The sequence below is a fragment of the Salminus brasiliensis genome, chromosome 5 (genome assembly GCF_030463535.1).
Source record: "Salminus brasiliensis chromosome 5, fSalBra1.hap2, whole genome shotgun sequence".
In the NCBI taxonomy this organism is placed as follows: domain Eukaryota; kingdom Metazoa; phylum Chordata; class Actinopteri; order Characiformes; family Bryconidae; genus Salminus; species Salminus brasiliensis.
In genome coordinates, this window is record NC_132882.1 from 41,456,377 (window position 1) to 41,478,353 (window position 21,977).

The 21,977-nt window shown below is 38.4% G+C and overlaps 3 protein-coding genes across 3 annotated transcripts; all 3 read right to left on the bottom strand.

The window, feature by feature from the left end:
• Positions 1-317: 317 nt before the first annotated feature.
• Positions 318-2,808, bottom strand: apoa2 (apolipoprotein A-II). The gene is made up of 4 exons (XM_072679027.1): positions 2,578-2,808; positions 2,246-2,282; positions 1,347-1,569; positions 318-772 (listed from the first exon to the last, which is right to left on the bottom strand). Exons 2-4 carry the CDS (start codon positions 2,280-2,282, stop codon positions 613-615), a joined length of 420 nt encoding a protein of 139 aa, XP_072535128.1. The 5' UTR covers positions 2,578-2,808; the 3' UTR covers positions 318-612.
• Positions 2,809-8,333: 5,525 nt separating this feature from the next.
• apoc4 (apolipoprotein C-IV) lies at positions 8,334-9,526 on the bottom strand. Its single transcript, XM_072679028.1, has 4 exons — positions 9,472-9,526; positions 9,341-9,383; positions 8,875-8,938; positions 8,334-8,633 (listed from the first exon to the last, which is right to left on the bottom strand). Exons 2-4 carry the CDS (start codon positions 9,381-9,383, stop codon positions 8,459-8,461), a joined length of 282 nt encoding a protein of 93 aa, XP_072535129.1. The 5' UTR covers positions 9,472-9,526; the 3' UTR covers positions 8,334-8,458.
• A 6,253-nt stretch (positions 9,527-15,779) lies between these two features.
• Positions 15,780-17,947, bottom strand: apoc1 (apolipoprotein C-I). The gene is made up of 4 exons (XM_072679029.1): positions 17,871-17,947; positions 17,149-17,217; positions 16,904-17,042; positions 15,780-16,043 (listed from the first exon to the last, which is right to left on the bottom strand). The coding sequence occupies exons 2-4, from the start codon at positions 17,201-17,203 to the stop codon at positions 15,980-15,982; spliced, it is 258 nt and encodes an 85-aa protein (XP_072535130.1). The 5' UTR covers positions 17,204-17,217; positions 17,871-17,947; the 3' UTR covers positions 15,780-15,979.
• Positions 17,948-21,977: the final 4,030 nt, after the last annotated feature.

Genomic DNA, 21,977 nt, shown 5'->3' on the forward strand with positions numbered 1-21,977 from the left:
AGCAACGCTATGTTGTGTTTCGAATGCTGGTAAGCTGGTCAACCAGCTCCAGACAAGCAAAAACCAGCATGTGTTGTATTCTGAACACTAACACGCTGTTCAGCCAGCGCCAGACCAGCACAAACCAGCTTAGACCAGTGTGCAATTCATGCTGGTCGAAGTTTTTTTTTTTTTTGCAGCAGTGGACATTTAAAGCTAAAAAGGGCCTAAAAATATAAAGATTCAGAAGAATCTTTATAGAGATTCAAGAGTCAGATCTTGATATTGACTGTTAAAAATAAATAAATAAATAAAATAAAAAAAACGCAACTCAATGGTTTTCACTTTTTGTTTTGTTTTTTTATTCTTGCTGAACAAATTGTGGTGTTTTCCCAAACATTGTACAGAACAGCATCACAATACACAGATATATACAGTAAAAAGCCTGTAAGCTGCATCTACACAATGCTAGTACACGGCTGTCAATCACACAGTTAGCTGTTTTGCTTTACTGCTATGTTAACTCTGTGCATGTTTAGTACGTCTGGTCTCTAATTGGAAATGTAGAGCTAGATCTAAAGCACAGCTCAGCTTTCGGAGAGTGGGGGAAGCGGTTGGCGATGGTGTGGCTTATTACTCGTCAGCTGGTAGCCATGTGTCCAGCACGGGCTTGACAGCGGTGATGCCGTGGTCCAGGTACTCGCCAATGTAGGGGCGCAGGTATTCGCCGTACACACCAAGGGCAGCCAGGCGTGCCTTTTCCACAACGGGTTCCAGCTCCTCGGCCAGTGCACTGAATTGCAAACAGACATAACAGCAATGTTTTATTAGCATGTGTGGCTTTCTCCAGCTTACACCAGCTAGCATGCTAATATTTAGCTTTTGGTTTCAGAGCATTCAGAAAAGTTGTCCTTGCCAATTGGAATAGGAATAAGTTATTCTGCTGCCTAACTGTGTCCGGTTTGAGAGCAGCACAGCGCCCCCCTGGGTAGTGGTGGGGTTAAGAGCTTTGTCAAATGGTACAACTCAGTCGGTCATTGGCCTAGAACCCATAAATCTTACGACTAGGCCACTGTGACCTCCCGGGTTTTGCACACATGGCAAGCCCACTTTGGCTTTGCTGGAGTTTACTGCAGAATGAACTTCCTAAATGTTGGATGGGTCCAACATCCAATATTTAGGAAGCTCTGCTAGTTATTGTGAGAACAGTAGTTACAGTATCGATATCAGGTAAGGCTGCAGCATGCAAAGGAACCCTCAAATGATCTGGATAAGAGATTTCTAAACAAATGAAAAAGTATGCATATCATCGTCAAAATACCCTCACATATTTGTCCCCAGGACCATGGCACTGTGTGGATACTTACGCTAACACCTTGGCGGCATTCTGGGCTCGCTCGTTGGCTTTCACAGTATCCACAATCTCCTTGGCTTTTTCGCCGGTGATGGTGCCCTCTGCAAAGGTCCCGACGGCTCCGTGGGCCTTCTCGTAAGCTTTCACAAGCCTTTTGAGGAATGTCGCTTTCAGGCCCTCATATTTGTCTACCAGCTCCTTATCGGGGGTGGGAATATCGCACAAGCACACCGCCACTGAGAGAAAGAGAGCAAGAGAGAATGTAAGACTGCTGCTGCAATATTACACATCCATACAGCTGTGAATATTATGATGAACCAAGACATTCATGCTCCGTTCTCATTGGCTGCCTCAGTCAAGTAGCAAAGTTACCATAGTACAATCAACTCTTATTTAAAGAAGAAATAAATACATTAAGTTAAAATTCAGGCAAATCACTTAAATCTGCCTTTTCGTCCATAATTTGGAGCCCAATTTGGCAGCTACACCTGTAACTCAAAGCTAGGGTAACAACTTGCTAGGTTGGTCTAGCTTAAGAGTACTAATTAGCTGTAGAGGGTAGCATGTATGAGTCGATACGTGCATAGCATGGACCTTTTTACATCCCATCCAAGACACTCAACACCACCTTTTTCTTGACTCCATGTTTCTTTGGTTCAGCTGAGACCTACACTGATTGCAGGAATCTGGTTCTCCACACCTCTCAAAGCTAGAAAGCCAAAGTAGCTCAGTTTCTTAGCATCACAGTGCTCTCCGGATGACCTGCATAAGCTTGCTAAGATCTAAACTAAACCTTCAGGAGATGTTCCTTCTGCTTTTTTGAGCTTATTCGGACGGGAGTGGACGGCTCTGCGAGATCTATGAGATCTACAAGCTCTGAAAGTGGGCGACAGGTGGATGTTCCAGCCTTACCTTGGAGTGCAACAATGAGAGCCAATGCCAGCTTCATCTGAAAGAGGAAAAGCATGAATGTCAGACTTAAGTAGAAATGTAAGAGAGGTTAAGAGATAGCCAGAGATTCAGGCAATCCAAATGACCACGACTAGCCTTAACAAAGCAACTGACACAATTGCAAGACTACGGGACGTCCATGCAGAGACCGCTGCAGCATACCTTGTTACAAAGTTACAAATAAGTGTAAAATGCTATAAAAAAAAAAAATAGAGCACAGAACCATGTGCATTCAGGCACAGTTCTCATGCAAATCTAGCCCGTATGAAAGCCCTGCAGAAAGAGCGCAGTACCTTGTGACAGTGAGGATCCTGCTGTGAGTGTCCAAGGCCGGAGAGCTTACAAGACTGCAGGCAAATGCACCAGCTGAGACTGCAGATATACGTCTGCCTTTCACCCCTATATCAGTCTGGCCGTTTGACCAAACAAACGTCATCACCCGTACACACTGCAACACACGCGACACACACACCTACACACTCACACACTTTCTGTCGATGAATCTCTGCCTCTCTATCTCTCTCTATCACCCTTTCTTTCCCTCTCTTGCACACACAGACACACACACACACGTACACTCGTTTTTTCTGCAGTGTCAGGACATGGGGTCATGGGGATATGTGCAACCGCCTATTTGTAAATGCAGTACATGGCTTTTTTTAAAGCTTGGTTTGTCTGCCAGTGGCAAGAAATTTGTCACCTCCATTTATTATTATTAATATTATTATTGTTTATTGGATGAAATGTGTCTTTAACTAGTTATTATAAACAATTTGTCCTTTTTTTTATATATCTTAAGCCCTATGAACTTTAACCTTAACCTCAGTAAGCAGCCAGAAGTGCACTGCGTTTGCATCTGCAGGTCAACAAAAGCTGCAACTTGGCACTTTTTCCAAAAATCAAAGAGTCTGGTTTGTCCTGAACTACCAGGACAATTTTTTATATCTGTCCTGATAATGTATGAAAACCAAAATCCCTCAGACACACACACACACACACACATGCTCTCTCTCTTTCCCTTGCTCCCTCACCACCCGTGTACTCTCCAAACACACACACACACTCCCACACAGCAGAACCCGCTGTTCTCGCCCCATGCCCTCACCCTCATCCCTCCACCCAAAGTCCGCCGTACCCCCACGAATCTGCAGGTGTTGATTTCTGTGCAGTCCCTGACTTCTGACCTAAATCTGCTCTGTGCACATTTGCACTCATAAAGTCAGTCAGCCAGTCTCTGGAACGTGGATCAGAGTAGGTTTTAAGTGGCTTTGTGAGGAACAGGCTTAAGGAGATGATGGGAAGTTGTAGTTCTGTCTACTTTCATTACAGTAAACTCTGAATTTACTGAATCTCTGCAGTTACACTTGCATTGACTTGACTTTTCACCTGAATATGCTCTGTGCACGTTTACTCACATACAAGTGTTAGCTGTGTCCTAGTGAGTGCGGTTTTCATTGAAAGCTTGTTGGTTGCAGAACACAGCACATGGCAAACCTACTATAGAAAGGCTATGGAAAGAGTGTGTATGTTTTATAAAAATATATACAAATGCTATAACGGCACATGCAATTTGACCGAGAATCCCTGATTTCTTGAAAAATATATTCTTCTTGAAAAATATATATAATTTTTGTGTCATTTGAAAGTGCCTGTTTTCCCTCAAATACAATAAATTAAAAGAATTAAAACAATTAATGCAAAAAATGCATATATTGAACAATATACAAAATTGTTCAATATATGCAATATACAATTTTTTTATTGTATATTGTTCAATATATATATTTTAGCATTAATTTTTTTATTTATTTATTGCATTTAAACTAAACTAAAAAATTAACTATATTTAATAAATAATCATTTGGAAAATATATCTGTGTGAAGGTAAAGGTTCCTTTAGGTATCTCTGAAAGAACCCACTTGGGAAAACTTTGGAAAACTGTGAAAAATGTTAAATATGCATTGCAAACACTGCAGTGTATTACTTCTGTATTAAAAATATTTCAGAGTACATTTAAAATCTGACTTAAATTACAAAAGTAATAGAAATAATGGAGTAATGAAAGTATATTATATAAACACATAGTATACACTTATGCAGTTGCATACTTGACATTTATTATTTATTCACTGCATTACATCATATTCTCATATAGAAGAACATTAAGCTTGAGTATAGTAAATATAAAAAACATTATTGAGCTAATTCAAAACTATATTAAATATATATTTTTCAGTATATATTAACTTTTGAAATCTTTGCCATTATAAGTGCTTTTCAGTATATCCAGATATTACATGTGCATCAGCAAAAGCAGCTATAGTAATACATATTGGAGATGTATGCTGCTGGATTAGTTACTTTTCTAATACTTTTCTACTAATACTAATTATGATGGATAATTGTGCAGCTGGAAGAAGTAAAAGTCTGATACATACTTGTGATTTAAGGCAGTTGGATTTGAGTATATTTCTGATACATACTGATGGTTTATGCATGTGTATTTAAGTACATTTTAATACATACAGATGGTGTATGCAGATGGATTTAGATACAATTCTGATATATACTGGCGATTTCTGCAGTAGGATTACAATTAGATGTACATTTCGTGCTTATAGTCATTTCATTATAAAGTTAGATACTTAAAGAAATGTGCCTATTTTTCAGTACTGGCAGCCTTTCAAAAACTCCATCTAACGCAAATCTATGTTTCGTAGTACAGTGTCATTTAAAATGTTAGCAAATGTATATTATTAAAAGTGAGTGTAAATAATAATATACATTTATATACAAGGTACATTTCTAATACATACAGGAACATTGTTTAGTTTCAAATAGATACTTTTTCAATACATTCTGAATTTATGCAGTTGGATTAAGTACTTTTTCTTATACATACTGGTGATTTATGCAGTTTTTATTTATGCAGGATTTATTTTTCAGTACATGCTGCCTTTTAAAAACGTTCGCGAGAGTAAGTGAGAGTAAATATTAATATACACTGGAGATTAGATATAGTTAGATTAGGTACATTTCAGTTACATACTGAAAACTACTCAAATAGATGCATTTCCAATACATACTGTAGAATTATGCGATTGGATTAGTTGGATAATGTTTCTAACACATACAGGATTTTTGATAATTCATAATTCATTAAATGTATCTATTGGTTCGAGCTACATTTTGTGTCAGTCCTCAGTGTTATAATGTGCCATAGCGTTGTGATGCAACCTTATTAATACATTTGATTAAACATTATGTCGAAGAGGCAGTAAACAAAATATATGACCGTCTTAATAAAAAAATTAAATGCGCTTATGTAATATTTTAATGTATAATTATATATTTTAAAAATGATTTTAAATGCTGTGTAGCCACTTTGTCCTGCTAGTTCAGCTTAAATATACTACTTGCAGATTGCAGAGCATCTCTGTTGTCTTTCCTTTACTTATTCCAGAATCAATACTCTTGTCTTTCTGTGTACATAAAGAGCTCAGTGCAACAAATCCACGTGCAAAGGTTATGGAAAGGTTTCCACACACAAGGCAGACTGTGGGCCGGACCGAATGAACTTTCCTCTTTGGAACATTACGTGTCTCATCTGCGACCTTTGACCCTGCTTGTTTAATCTGGCACATGTATCAGGTTCGGTTGTTGGTGTTTTCCATGTTTTTATTGTAGCTAATTTTTCTCTTTGTGTAATTTCACACACCTGCACATCCTTACACATGTTCACACTATCCAACAGTGTTTTTATGGTGTGAGGGTTAGTAGATCAGAGATTGCAGGGTTATATAAGAAGTCTGAGTCTGTGGCCAGTGACTTAGATAAGTAAGCAGATTGATATGCAAGTGTGGATTTTTATGCATGTTTATGCACTGATGAAGCTGGAACATTTTAATGTAATCAAATATAATATTTACTAAAGTCTAATACACACTGGAGATGTATGCAGTTGGACTGGGTTCATTTGTAATACATACTGGTAATTCATGCTGTTGCATTAGGTGCATTTCTAATGCATACTGGAGACTTCTGCAGTTGGATAAGAAAACATTTCTAATACATACTGGCGATTCTTGCATTTGCATTAGGTGCATTTCTAATACATACTGGGTATATTACATATCCAACCGGTCTGAGTGCTTAGTCAGCAGCACTGGAGCACCACAGGGAACTGTTCTCTTTCCCTTCCTCTTTACCCTGTACACCACTGACTTCCAGTACAGGTCAGAACTCTGCCACCTTCAGAAATTCTCTGATGACTCTGTGGTAGTCGGATGCATCAGGGATGATGAGGATGGAGAATACAGGGACCTGGTTAACAGCTTTGTCGTGTGGAGTGAGAGGAATCACCTGATTCTCAATGTGGCCAAGACCAAGGAAATGGTGGTGGACTTCAGGAGGAAGAGGACCACGACCGGTCCCATTACCATCACGGGTCAGGATGTGGAGCGGGTAGACACCTATAAATACCTAGGTGTCCTCCTGGACAGCAAACTGGACTGGAAGGCCAACACAGAGGCTGTGTACAGGAAGGGGATGAGCAGACTCTACTTTCTGAGGAAGCTCAGGTCCTTTAATGTGTGCAGCAATATGCTGGAGACCTTCTACCAGTCTGTTGTTGCTAGTGCTGTCTTTTTTGCTGCAATCTGCTGGGGAGGCAGCATCAGGAGTGGAGATGCCAGTAAGCTCAACAAACTGATCAGGAAAGCTGGATCAGTCCTGGGCTGCTCTCTGGAAGGCTTTGAGGTGGTTGTGGAAAGGAGGACTGCCATTCTGGAGAACACCCCCTCCATGATCTACTGGTCAAGCAGCGGAGGCTCCTTCAGCTCCGCAGCAGTAAGGAACGGTACAGGAGATCGTTTCTCCCAACAGCGATCTCGCTGTACAATGCCTCGTCACTGTGCCGGGACATTATTGTGCACTGAGTGTACTAATAGAACAGTCCCGCTGTTTCTCAATCGGACACTATTCTGTTCATCAGTATGTACTGCCACACAGCTCTGTCATCTGCACTGCCACTTTAAAACTCTATACTGTAATGATACCCCAGGATGCCTTACATCACTACATTATATTAATGTAGTTACTGCACTGTTACATTACACATAATTCATTCTGTATATTACATTATATTAATGTAATTATTACTGCACTACAATCACTTTTTACGCTTTTATGCCTCTATCATGCTGCTCTCTTGTTTGATTTTGCTGCTGTAAAAACTGACTTTCCCTGTGGGATAAATAAAGTGATCTATCTATCTATCTATCTATCTATCTATTTACGCAGTTTAATTAGGCCTATTTCTGCAACATACTAGTAATGTATTCAGTTGGATAAGATGCATTTGTAATACACACTGGATATTTCTGCAGTTTAAATAGGTCAACTTCAGATCCATGCTGTACATTTATGCAGTTGAATCAGGTGCATTTCTAATACATACTGGTAATCTGTACATTTAGATGAGAAAGAATTGTAATACATACTGGATATTTCTGCAGTTTAAATAGGTCAACTTCAGATCCATACTGTACATTTATGCAGTTGAATCAGGTGTAATCAGGTGTAATCTGTACATTTAGATGAGAAAGATTTGTAATACATACTGGAAATATTAGCAGCTATCTTAGATGCAGTACCAAAACATGAAATTAATGCATGTTGGATTAGAAAAATGTTTAATATACCCTAGAAATGTGTACATTTAGATCAAGCACATTTATAATACATACTGGAGATGTATTCAGAGGGATTAGATACATTTTTGTAAAACATGCTGTATATTAAAGCAGGCCAATTCCAGGTTTTTATTGGTGGCTGATGCAGTTGGATCAGGTGCATTTGTAAAACATACTGGAGATCCGTACAATTGGATGAGAGATTTGTAATACATACTGGAGATTTTAGCAGCTCTCTTGAATGCAGTTCCTAAACATGTTAAAAATGTATGCATTTTGAAAAGGCCATTTCCAGATCCATCCTGGAGGCTTATGCAGTTGAATTAGCTACATTTCTAATACATCCTGGTGCTGTTTTCACAATTTACAGCAATGTATTAGTGATCACTCCATATGAACATCCTATGTTTGTTTTTTGTTTTTTTGTTTTGTTTTTTATGAAGTAGTTTGTTGGTGTGCTGTTCGGTTTCCTGAGGTGTTTTACTCAGAGATGTGGCCAGACACCCTGTTTTTGACCCTGTCCCAGATGGAGCTGGCTTTTTCTTTAGCCCACTGGACGTAAGGGTCGGTCACAGCCTTCACATGGTCCTCGTAGTACATTCCAGCATAGTCAGCCACCGTGCTGCCAGCATTCACCACCTTCGTCTTCAACTCTCTGCAAACACACAAATATGCCCAGACACACAACCACACATATGCAGATGATCAAATGATCTGTTGATATTCGGGAAGCACATCAGAAGATTATATAAGATATTATGATATGCATACTCCTGTTTTTAATAGTAAGCACTATTCAAAGTTGGTGGGCTCACTGCTCTATTTAGGTTATATAATTAAACACTGGCCATGCCAGCTGTTAAGCAATAGATCTGGCTGTGCTAACACTGCTGTACCTGTAAGCCTCCTTTGCCCTCTCCAGAACTCCTGGGCCATCACTGTCTGCTGCAATCGTGCATGCTGTGACCATCACAACGAGAAAAAGTTATATTTTCAGAGGAAAAGCCACAAAGTCCCAATGCTATTTAGTACCTTTTGTAGTAGAACACGATGCATCGCGCTCATCAGACTGCACAGTTCAGTGTTTTGACTGGATTGCTGCATAATTCGGCTCTTTTACAGATTGCTAACTTCATCATGTAGCAACAGCTGTAGGTCACGTTCACAACAACACACTAGGCCATTACTCGAACACTATGCTCACAGGTTATTAATATGCTCTATGCACTATGCCAATAGGTAATATCGCTGCAGGGTAACGGAACGGATATCTCATTTCTGTTTGGTATGGCTAACTAACCGCTATGGCAAAGGTTGGCATAAAAACAAAACTAGCATGCATGAATGAAACCAAACCCGTACCTTGCAGCACCATGACCAGGACAAACAGCACCAACTTGGACATCTGTTAGAGAGTTACCAAAACACTGGAATGAATGAGTTGCCACAGACCACTTACATTAGCAAATTAGCATTAGCATGTCAATAAATACCGTAAAACAGGTCGAGATAGAAGGCCGTGTCTGGGGTCTGGGGTTCGACTGAATATCCGACTAATATCTGAAGCAACTATTCACTGACCGGCACCTTATTTCTGTAGTTTTTATTATGAAACGCTCAGTTTGATTGCTTTCCAGAACTTGGCGATAAGGTGGTGCGTTCATGCTGGCTGGCTGCGTTCGAATTTAACATTCAGAGAAATGGATTACTCATTGTTTGAGAGTTGCACTGGCCATCTTGTTGACAGCAACAGTCAATGATTTCAATTGATTTTTGCAGTAGTATTCACTGCCTGTGACCCTCTAACCTCAGGGGTGGTGAACAGCGTCTACTCAGCAGTTATAAATCTATGAATGTGTTTTGGGGGTAAATGGGGGTATGGGTGGAGGGGTGCTTTCTACAAATCTGACAAAGGCCTGTTTCTGTTTGCTGCTTGGGTTTGTTTTGGGTTTTCTGGAAAAATAGCAATTGTCCATAATGCCAATTGACATATAGTGGATGTATTAAATAAGATATTTTATATTAATAATGGGATATGTTTCTCTTATATATCTTTGCTCTATTTGAACATCACTTATTTCAACTTGAAATCAACCTAAAGCACTTGTTTCCAATTCCGGTTTGCTACATTGTACTGCAACTACTCTGTTATATACTCTCTAACTATTAGAAGTAGGGGTGTTTAGTAGGGGTGTTTCTAGACTACTATTTAGAAGTGGGGTGTTATTAAATAAGATATTTTATATTAATAATGGGATATGTTTCTCTTATATATCTTTGCTCTATTTGAACATCACTTATTTCAACTTAAAATCAACTAAAGCACTTGTTTCCAATTCCGGTTTGCTACATTGTACTGCAACTACTCTCTGTTATATACTCTCTAACTATTAGAAGTAGGGGTGTTTCTAGACTACTATTAGAAGCAGGGGTGTTTAGACTACTATTAAGAAGCAGGGGTGTTTAGTAGAGGTGTTTCTAGACTACTATTTAGAAGCGGGGTGTTTAGTAGAGGTGTTTCTAGACTACTATTTAGAAGCGGAGTGTTTCTAGACTACTGTTTAGAAATGGGGGTGTTTAGTAGGGGTCTTTCTAGACTACTATTTAGAAGCGGGGTGTTTAGTAGAGGTGTTTCTAGACTACTATTTAGAAGCGGAGTGTTTCTAGACTACTGTTTAGAAATGGGGGTGTTTAGTAGGGGTCTTTCTAGACTACTATTTAGAAGCGGGGTGTTTAGTAGGGGTGTTTCTAGACTACTATTTAGAAGCGGGGTGTTTAGTAGGGGTGTTTCTAGACTACTATTTAGAAGCAGGGGTGTTTAGTAGGGGTGTTTCTAGACTACTATTTAGAAGCACTAAATTTAGAAGCAGGGGTGTTTAGTAGGGGTGTTTCTAGACTACTATTTAGAAGCAGGGGTGTTTCTAGACTACTATTTAGAAGCTGGGGTGTTTTGTAGGGGTCTTTCTAGACTACTATTTAGAAGCAGGGTGTTTCTAGACTACTGTTTAGAAGCAGGCGTGTTTATTAGGGGTCTTTCTAGACTACTATTTAGAAGCAGGGTGTTTCTAGACTACTATTTAGAAGCTGGGGTGTTTCTAGACTACTATTTAGAAGCAGGGGTGTTTCTAGACTACTATTTAGAGGCAGGGGTGTTTAGTAGGGGTCTTTCTAGACTACTGTTTAGAAGCAGGGTGTTTAGTAGAGGTGTTTCTAGACTACTATTTAGAAGCGGAGTGTTTCTAGACTACTGTTTAGAAATGGGGGTGTTTAGTAGGGGTCTTTCTAGACTACTATTTAGAAGCGGGGTGTTTAGTAGGGGTGTTTCTAGACTACTATTTAGAAGCGGAGTGTTTAGTAGGGGTGTTTCTAGACTACTATTTAGAAGCGGAGTGTTTAGTAGAGGTGTTTCTAGACTACTATTTAGAAGCACTAAATTTAGAAGCAGGGGTGTTTAGTAGGGGTGTTTCTAGACTACTATTTAGAAGCGGGGTGTTTAGTAGAGGTGTTTCTAGACTACTATTTAGAAGCGGAGTGTTTCTAGACTACTGTTTAGAAATGGGGGTGTTTAGTAGGGGTCTTTCTAGACTACTATTTAGAAGCGGGGTGTTTAGTAGAGGTGTTTCTAGACTACTATTTAGAAGCGGAGTGTTTCTAGACTACTGTTTAGAAATGGGGGTGTTTAGTAGGGGTCTTTCTAGACTACTATTTAGAAGCGGGGTGTTTAGTAGGGGTGTTTCTAGACTACTATTTAGAAGCGGGGTGTTTAGTAGGGGTGTTTCTAGACTACTATTTAGAAGCAGGGGTGTTTAGTAGGGGTGTTTCTAGACTACTATTTAGAAGCACTAAATTTAGAAGCAGGGGTGTTTAGTAGGGGTGTTTCTAGACTACTATTTAGAAGCAGGGGTGTTTCTAGACTACTATTTAGAAGCTGGGGTGTTTTGTAGGGGTCTTTCTAGACTACTATTTAGAAGCAGGGTGTTTCTAGACTACTGTTTAGAAGCAGGCGTGTTTATTAGGGGTCTTTCTAGACTACTATTTAGAAGCAGGGTGTTTCTAGACTACTATTTAGAAGCTGGGGTGTTTCTAGACTACTATTTAGAAGCAGGGGTGTTTCTAGACTACTATTTAGAGGCAGGGGTGTTTAGTAGGGGTCTTTCTAGACTACTGTTTAGAAGCAGGGTGTTTAGTAGAGGTGTTTCTAGACTACTATTTAGAAGCGGAGTGTTTCTAGACTACTGTTTAGAAATGGGGGTGTTTAGTAGGGGTCTTTCTAGACTACTATTTAGAAGCGGGGTGTTTAGTAGGGGTGTTTCTAGACTACTATTTAGAAGCGGAGTGTTTAGTAGGGGTGTTTCTAGACTACTATTTAGAAGCAGGGGTGTTTCTAGACTACTATTTAGAGGCAGGGGTGTTTAGTAGGGGTCTTTCTAGACTACTATTTAGAAGCAGGGGTGTTTCTAGACTACTATTTAGAAGCAGGGTGTTTCTAGACTACTGTTTAGAAGCAGGCGTGTTTATTAGGGGTCTTTCTAGACTACTATTTAGAAGCAGGGGTGTTTCTAGACTACTATTTAGAGGCAGGGGTGTTTAGTAGGGGTCTTTCTAGAATACTATTTAGAATTGGGGTTTTTGTAGACTACTATTTAGAAGCTGGGGTGTTTAGTAGGGGTCTTTCTAGACTACTATTTAGAAGCAGGGTGTTTCTAGACTACTATTTAGAAGCAGGGGTGTTTCTAGACTACTATTTAGAGGCAGGGGTGTTTAGTAGGGGTCTTTCTAGACTACTGTTTAGAAGCAGGGTGTTTCTAGACTACTGTTTAGAAGCAGGGGTGTTTCTAGACTACTATTTAGAAGCAGGGGTGTTTCTAGACTACTATTTAGAAGCTGGGGTGTTTCTAGACTACTATTTAGAGGCAGGGGTGTTTCTAGACTACTATTTAGAGGCAGGGGTGTTTAGTTGATGTGTTTCTAGACTACTATTTAGAAGCAGAGATGCTTTGAGACTACTGTTTATAAGCTGTGGCTCTGCTAGACTATTGTAGACTACTAATCAGGAGCAGGGGCATTTAAAAGCAAGGGTGTTTCCAGACTACTGTTTAGAAGCAGGGGTGTTTAGTAGGGATGTTTCTAGACTAGTCCAGAAGCATCCTTGCTTTTAAACAGTACTGTTTAAGCTAGGGCTCTTCTAGACTACTATTGTAGACTACTCTTTAATGGGGCACTCCTATACCCCTTTTCTTGCCTAATAATATTACTAGTTGATGATAATGACAATAATAATAATAATAATAATAATAATAATAATAAAATTCTTCTTATTATTATTATGTTAATAATAGGATTAGTAATAATATCACTAGTTCTTATTTTTTCCCTTGTTTTAATTATATTCATAATTCATAAATTATTGTCATGCACATGGCGAGGTATGAAATATTTTCATTTGTGGCTTAAAAATATGTATTAGTATGATTTTGTATTTGCATAAATTAAGGTTAGTTAGATAACACAGACTTTTAAAATGAGTAGTTTACTGTTTTACTGGCAATATCACGACACTCATTTTGCAAGCTTGTCAAAGCCCCTGTTACTGGCTAGCATTAATAAAGCCCATGCTAGCGTTACTGAGGCCTGTGCTAGTTTAATTAATGGCTTTGCTTCAGTGGTCTAATCTGTTTGTAGGTTTGGTGGGCTATAGGGTTATAAGGCCTTAACCAAAACGTACAGCTACGCACTATCATTACCTTAACAAACATGTACGAATATCCATTGCTCCTCTAAAAAAATACATAAGTACTGAACTGAAAGCATTAGCTGCTCAAACCTTTGGTAAGACACTGGGCATTATGGGAAATGTAGTGCCTGTAGTGAATTTGCCTGGCATGTCCTGTAGCTGTGCTCAGCAATCCGGGCTAAAGTTGAGATTTTACTGCTGTGATTTTAGTAGGGTAACACCTACATTTTACTAGTACTAGTAAAGTGGGTCTAGTGATGCTGCAGCAGCTAAATCTACGAGTAGATGTTTGAGTGTTTAGTGAGTCCACTCTTTACTCTTTACAGAGATCTGCAGGAGCGTCCAGAGCGTCCTCTGCTTTAACTTTCAGTCATTTTTTCAGCAACTGAGGAGGAAAAGCTAAACACAAGCTCCAACACTCAAGATAAAGGGGAATTTTGCTGAAATGGGTCAGTGTAGAGAAACCTACAGACTCCAATCTCTTCACACTGGGGGTGATAGGAACCAGGGGTCCCCATTGACTATGACACATAAATAATAATTTTATTAAATAAAAACTCGAATAGTTTACCGGTTGAACTATCAGAGAGCACTGATTACGCTTACACTTACACTTTTAAATAAGGTGTAGCTAAAATAAAAAAAAATGTAAAAATAAAATAAAATATTTAGTGCTTTTTGAGCTGATGACCTTGGGTAGAAAATGAGCGTATTCGCTAACTCTGGCACATTTACACTAACATGGGAATGGAAATGTTCATTAATGTGTATGCCTCTTGTACATAAATAAATAAATAAATAAATCGTTCATAAATGATATTATCTGGTAAAATAAATAAACAAATAAATTAGTATGTGTAAACGGAAATGCTGAATTAATTAATCATAAATCAATACATATATATAAATAATTACATGAAAACTGATGTTGATTAATGTGTATGTACCTGGTAAAATAAATTTAAAAAAGACTGAATAAATACATACATGGAAACTGAAAAGCTGATTAATGTGTATGTCTCTGATTAAAAATAATATAAATATAAACAATATGTGGAAACTGAAAGTTTGATTTAATGTGTATGTCTGGTAAAAAAAAATTTGTAATTAATTAATTAATGTGTGATAACTAAAATGTTGATTTAATGTGTATGTATCTGTTAAATAAATAAAACAAGATGATATAAATACATACATGGAAAGTGAAATATTGATAAATGTGCATTGTTGCTGGAAAAAATGAACTAAATAAGGCATTAACTTTATCAGATCGATCGTCTGGTTTCATTCACCACCACTGGGCATTCTGACTTGGCAGGTTTCTTTAGAATACTAAATGAACACCTTACACATCCGTGGGTTTCCATCTTACCCACTGAATTCAATTCTAAAAATACAAAAACAAAAACAAACAAACAAACATGAGGCCAGAAATCCGGAGATCGGCACGTTCTGTAAACAGCTTAGAGAAAGAAGCCGTATGAATGAATGTTAATTTGACTGACAGCTGGCAAAGTTACAGGAACCTTCAACTCTTACTAGGACAAGAACTGTTTGCATTAGATTGTTGGGTTAAAGAAATTCAATACATGGTGTAATTCGTGGAAAAGGCCAGGAGTCTCTGGGTCCCCGAACCACCCACTTCTCTCTTGGATTGGACAATCTTTGATTTAACTGGAAAAAAATAAGAGTACTGATAATTAACAGCGAACAAACAGTGACTTTAACCCAAGATGTGGCCTGATGTGAGTCATCATCCAACCCCGCCGTCCCTTTAATGGGCACAGACCATATTTAGATATCTTATCACACTGATACTAAAGGAACATCGAACAAGGCCTTGATTATGTTGGGACTGTTCTTTTATTTATTTTATACTACGTCCCTCATTCGGGAATACCTGATTAGACAAAACAGTGGTTTATCTGATTATGTGGTTGTGCTTCATCACTACTTTGTCAATGTAATGTTACTCAGTATTAAAAACCCATGGAACTGCTAATGAAATTAACAGGTTTTTCATAATATGCAAAAAGGAGCAAAAAATAAAAACCCCAAAAACAGGTCTTTAAAATTGTTTGGTCATTTATTGAACATTTCATGACTTCGACAGCATTGCCATCACTTTAAAAAAAAAATGATACAAAAGTGCATAGATTGCACACAAGAAATGAGCAGATTAGCAGCAACAGTGGGATTTGTTAAGCACAATGAAGCATGGCGATGTCACGGTGGGGAAGGAGGGTGGTGGTGGTTGAGTCTCGGACTTAGTTGGTGAAGGTTTCGTCAATCTTCTGCTTCATCTTCTCAAACTGCTCAGAGAACCAGTTCCTGAGGGGAGCCACAGAGAAAACAAACAGTAGTTAGAAGGACAAAAGTGACAGCAGACAACAATGACTGTGTATAATTTCTGCATTTTTAGGAGATCAGATTTAGATTAAGCCTAAGATAAGACTAAGAAAAAATTACCAGTGCCAATTCATCACTGACACTGAAATTTAGTCCCAGACTAGACTTAATCTGTGTTTGAGAGACATGGTTTTAAAAGTATTTCATCTTGATCACAAATGTATTGCTTGTGAATGCTCTTCGGTATCAAATGTTAAAGCACTTATGATTTTATGGGCCGTTTCTTGCCACAAGGGGTCCCATGAGTACCCATTTATTTATTTTATGCATTATGCTTATCATTTCACTGCCTACTGTTCATGCATATTACATTGTAATTATTAACTTGCGTATTATTTACATAGGCTGTATAGTTGAAGTACATGTGTAATAGTTTATTACTATATCATTCATTATTCCATGCAGAATAGTGGTAGCTGAAGTGGCTGGGGGCCATTAGGCTGCATACTGCTTACCCCCAATTGTTCAGAAACGGTCATGGTTGTTTATATAGTTTGGGAGATTTCTTTCTTTGGGCATAAAAAAATGTTCTTTAAATTATGATCAGAATTGAAAGTAATTTAATAATTAACTACAGTACATTCACAAGGAAGTATTTGTGTAATTCTACTGTAACTCATTTTGTAGTAATAGCAACAGTGCATGTACCTTTACTCAGGTTGTGTTACAGGGGTGTCCTATAATAAGCAGCATTACAGGAGAGTACATGCCTTATGTACTCAGACGTACATCTTGTGTGTGTGTGTGTGTGTGTGTGTGTGTGTATGCACATGTAGTTTTACCTGGTCTTGGTGGCGAACTCGCTCTGCTCAATCTCCTTAAAAGTGGCCATGGTCTTGTCGGTCAGATCTGATCCAAATTCCTTGATTTTTGAATGAAAGTTGGCGAAGTGCTGCTCTATTGTGGGCTCCTCCTGGGCCTCTGCGTTGACAGAGAAACAGAAGATTGCATTAGAGGCATCAGAGGAATCGTGGAATCGATTCGCTCGAACGATTCGTGACTCCTAGTGACTCCTAGTGATTCTTACCAGCGTGCGTGGCCAGCACGAGCATCAAAGCGGCAACGGCGAGGTACAGTCTCATAGTGGCAGCTTTCCCTGGAACAAAGTAGAAGAAAATGGACACATATATTTAGATATTATACACAAATCAGATGCTGCAGAGGCTGAGGACATTACGGTGACAACGAATATGCTAAAAAAATATATATGAAAGTGATTCATTTGCGAGTCAAGAGTCGTTAAGGAAGTTAGCTAGCTAGCTAGCTCGCTACGCTAGCACAAACAAACGCCGCGCTATTTGTTTTTATTTATTAATGTATTTAATTTCGCTAATTTCCTTTTCTTTTTCACTCCAAAACGCAAATGCCATCCTAAAATCACTTTATATGTATTCTGAATATATCTTAATTATGTAATAGTTAGTTAGCTAGTTTAGCTATCTAGCTAGCATTAACGACGGTTTCGGCTCTCACTATGGCGCGGAGCTGCCTCCTAGATGTCGCCAAACACAGCGTTTGTGCCTTTCCTCCTGCAAAACACGTAGCTAACACTTTCTAAAGAAGCTTTTACCCCTCATTTGGTATTAAATTGATGCTAATTAAGCTGAATGCTAGCTATGTGTAATCAGTAACACGCTACAGTACTGTCATTGCTACCGAAAACAAAACAAAAAAAGATCTAGCTAGCCAGCCAGCTAACTCAGAAAAGCAGAGCCCCGCAATGCCAGAATGCAGTATAGCTACTTGTACCTGTTTCGTCCTCTTCCAGAAAGAGAAGTTAAGAGCATAAAGGCAGACAGACGGCTTGGCTCTATATAACAACCTCCTCCAGCTGACGTCATCACAAAAACACCACCTCTGACCCATCAAGGCCTCCTGTGAAGCTTACGCAGTCTTGATTGTGCCATCCAGCCTGTCGAACTTCTGTCCTTCAGGGATAAGGATGTTTTTTGTGATGTGTGTGTGTGTGTGTGTGTGTGTGTGTGATATTGCACAAGCACCATGCATTTGTGTGGACAAGCTTTATTTTTATTTATTTTATTTTTTTAGGTTTATTGGGCTCTGTTCACTAAATGTGAATTAATAGGACGTGTGGGACATGTGTAGTGCTGCTAACCTTTGAGACTCGTATCTCTGTCATATCATCCATGGACGGTGAAATGTGCCTGCTTGCATGCCGGTGCGTTGAGTAGTATGAAGTCCACTTGTTATCGGAATCACAGTGACCTAAAGACACAATTTATCTTGGTACCCTGACTTGACAACCTCCTATCCCAGTTTGGAAGAAGAATAGTCAGGCAAACTTGGTTTCACCTCCACAAATCTGCTGCTTCTTTCTTTCTGTGTGTCTGATGTTGGCCTACACATTTGATATATTTACAGGAGGCAACATCAGAAAACGTAATAAAAAGGCCTAAAAAGGTTGTTTTATGAACGTTGGTAAGCCATCTGGAGAAAACATGAAGATCCGTTATATTTATAGATCTTTTTAAAAAAGTAAACAAGAGGAATAATGTCACTGTCGTGCAAAAAAAAACCAAAAAACACCAATAGCTGGTTTTACTTGGTTTACAATCTGCTTTCCCTGCACATTTAATATCAACAGTAGACAACATTAACAAATCATAATAAATCGCCCTCTTCTTCGTTCTTCTCAAGCTTTGGTAGAACAGTATGAATGCACTGTAGCCCCTGTAGTTGGTTATAATCTGTATCGCCACTAGCGATACAGATTATCAGCGTTTATCAGCATGGTTTTGATTTGCTGTTTGTTTATCTGTATATCGTTACGTAAAACAACGCTGTGACATCTCTGACTGATACAGAGGAGTAGTACTAAGTAAAAGTTAAACTGTAAAGCGTACCGATGCAAAATTGCTAAGACATGATGGCTTATGTGTGTCGGATATGTGCTTTTTGAACAGTTAAGCTGGATTGATAACCTGGTAAACTGGTGGATATCATCATATTCTCCGCCAGCTTGTGAGCAATTCGAATGACAGACACACTGTAGCCAGGGAGGCAGGGACTGTATGGAATGGCCAGTCAACTCTTTGCATATACATGCCCTATTCTTGTGGTTCTTATGGTGTATCTTATGATGCATATGTGAGTTTCTGTTGGATGGTATTTATTCAGTGTTCTGTGTCGTCTGTGTGACAGCATGTTCAACTTGATTACATTTTACAACGTGGGCTGTTTGCCCAGTGCAGTGTTGTTGTGGATGTGGGTGGTGGTGAAAAGTCCAGTCTTAAGAAATTTTGTTTCAGTGTGTTCCTGAACTTTCATCAGAAGATAACACCATGTTTAATTCCACTGTTGTTGTCAAAATAAGATATATATGGACACGTTACAGGTTCATGATAGTTTTGGGAATGTTAGTAAAATATTTTAAATGCATTATTACATTTCTTAATAACATTTAGGTATGTACAGAACAAAGTATAACCAAAACCATTGTATTTAAATACATTTACAATTATTAGAATATCGTTACTGTGTTGCAAAAATCCAAAATCCAAAGTAAAGGCAGCTTCATGGGAGAAAGAAAGGACCTTCTTAACTTTTAATAGAAGGCAGTGCAAAAAAGCTTTTATTTCAAGTCATTTTAATCATGAAATTTGACACAATGTAAAGAGCAACTGCCAGATTCACATTGTCAAAAAGTGAGAAATACTTTTAAATATTTTTTATTTAATAATATTATTAATTAATAATAATTACTTGCTTGCAAAATGTCTAATTTATTAACTATGCTAAAGGAAAGTGTTCCAAAACCAACACAAATTTCTAGCATGACCTACGAGTTCCTGACAACTGTCCTAATTCTTTTGAGCTCTTTCTGCTCTTGTGTTGCTCTTCGGAATCGAGTCACACGTTCGGTCCATGCCGAGTCTATTAAAAGGCCTTGATCTCGTCAGGGCTGTTGTTTGGCCTGATTTGAGAAAAAGTGCTGAAAAAGGTCTGCGGCGTCTAGACTCGCAGGAAGGGAAGTGAGGCTCTGTGCAAATTAGGACATTGTTGATGGGGGAGTCATGCATGGAGGCAGTGAACTGCAGTTACCTCTGGACGTGAATATGAAAAGGCCTGAGGCCCTAGGGGAATGAACCGTGCTATTAGAAGCTTTTAATCTAGGGCAATTCAGAGGCACATCGATGAGTGTTTGATGGCTCGCACCATTAGAGGATTAGCCCTAGCCAGCTTTCTCACTTGTCTTTGTCTGGGCTTTTCTCATGAATGTGTAACACCAGGCTGTTGCATATATACAGGTCTGTAGTCCACAGTTCAAAAGGTTGGGATCACTTGTCATATTAAAGAGAAATTCTTGCATAATTAAATGATAAACAAACTCATTCAGAGTGGTTTGGTGGGAGATGTTCTAGAGAGAAACTTTAAGCCTGATTAAAGCTACAGCACATGTAGTTATTACATTAAATGCTTATATGTACACTATGCTGCCTGATTGCCAGTCACTCTTTCGTGATAGTATTAAGATTAGATCTTGGCATTCAGTGATTATTTGTGTTGCAGACACCACAGCTGTAAAGAAAACTGAGTTGATAAGTTTTGCTACAATTAACTATTTCACACCAAATCACTCTGAATCACATAGTTTGTCTCAACCACTGATTTATGCATACATTTAAAAAAACAGTACAGTACATGGCATTACAAAGTACAGTAGATTTAAATATCCGAAATTATACAACAGACAGTAATTTGCCATCAGTTTTGCTTTCAGTCTTGTCATTAAATTTGCATTCCACTTTAATTAACAACAGATTGCATTGTTAAGAATAATCCTCAACTTTATCGTCCTAGATGCTTGTCAAATGTTGAACTTTCTTAATGAATCCTAATAATTATTTAAAATGTTTTATACATTTATCTGAACCAAATAGTTTTTATGTTATTAAAAAAAAAATTGGTTCAGAACTTGTGTGTGTGTAGGTATTATGTTTACTCATCTCAGTCTTTAATTTTTGACTTAACGTTTTTAATAACATAAAAACGCTGTTGCTCATATGCTAAAAGACTAACCCGATTGTGTGTGAGTTCCAAAAAGAAGAGACAGAGATATGAAGACAGATACGTGCTATATCATGCTGTGCCATTTGAGATTTTTTGGTCTATTGTGTGGAGCATGATGCTGCAGGTCAGAACCTGCATGAAATGTCACTCGTACAGGTAAACAACTAAAGAAAGACTCCTTTAGAAAAACAAGCACGGGACTAAGGCACGTGTTCATATTTCCGGAAGAAGGAAAGTCTGTGTATAATTATTCTTAATGGCTTGTTTTGTGCTTTCTCTAATCAGTCACGGTGTTACTGTGTGCTGTAAAAAAATCCTGTACAGAAACAGTCCTAGAGTGTTTCGATAAATCGAGGTATTTGTGATATCCAACAAAAGGCGGAAATAGTACAGTTTTTCACATTATTGATTCCCAGTATTGTATTTAACAATCCTAATGTGTAGCAAAATAATCACAATATGCTATTGGAAGCTTGTAATGTAGAGCCATTCGGAGTCATGAGTGTTTGATGGCTCGCACCATTAGAGGATTAGCTCTAACCAGCTTTCTCACTGGCCTTTGTCTGGGCTTTTCTCACGAATGTGTAACATCAAGCTGTTGCATGTATGTATTTCTGTACTCAGATGTTCAAAAGGTTAGGATCACTTGTCATATTAAAGAGCAATTCTTGTGTAATTAAATAATAAACTCATTCAGAGTGGTTTGGTGTGAGATGCTCTGTGGAAGCCTGCTTGAAGCTACATCACATGCATTTATTACATGAAATACTTATAATATAATAATGTATAATGTAATTTATTAAATTGTGTATTTAATTCATCCCA

Coding starts and splice junctions, on each gene's coding strand:
- apoc1 (XM_072679029.1), bottom strand. CDS start 17,203: ATGAGACTGTACCTCGCCGTTGCCGCTTTGATGCTCGTGCTGGCCACG. Junction 17,043..17,148: donor CGTGCTGGCCACGCACGCTG/GTAAGAATCACT, acceptor CTGTCAACGCAG/AGGCCCAGGAGGAGCCCACA. Junction 16,044..16,903: donor GAGTTCGCCACCAAGACCAG/GTAAAACTACAT, acceptor GGCTCCCCTCAG/GAACTGGTTCTCTGAGCAGT.
- apoa2 (XM_072679027.1), bottom strand. CDS start 2,282: ATGAAGCTGGCATTGGCTCTCATTGTTGCACTCCAAG. Junction 1,570..2,245: donor TCTCATTGTTGCACTCCAAG/GTAAGGCTGGAA, acceptor TCTTTCTCTCAG/TGGCGGTGTGCTTGTGCGAT. Junction 773..1,346: donor AATGCCGCCAAGGTGTTAGC/GTAAGTATCCAC, acceptor TTTGCAATTCAG/TGCACTGGCCGAGGAGCTGG.
- apoc4 (XM_072679028.1), bottom strand. CDS start 9,383: ATGTCCAAGTTGGTGCTGTTTGTCCTGGTCATGGTGCTGCAAG. Junction 8,939..9,340: donor CCTGGTCATGGTGCTGCAAG/GTACGGGTTTGG, acceptor TGATGGTCACAG/CATGCACGATTGCAGCAGAC. Junction 8,634..8,874: donor AGGGCAAAGGAGGCTTACAG/GTACAGCAGTGT, acceptor GTGTGTTTGCAG/AGAGTTGAAGACGAAGGTGG.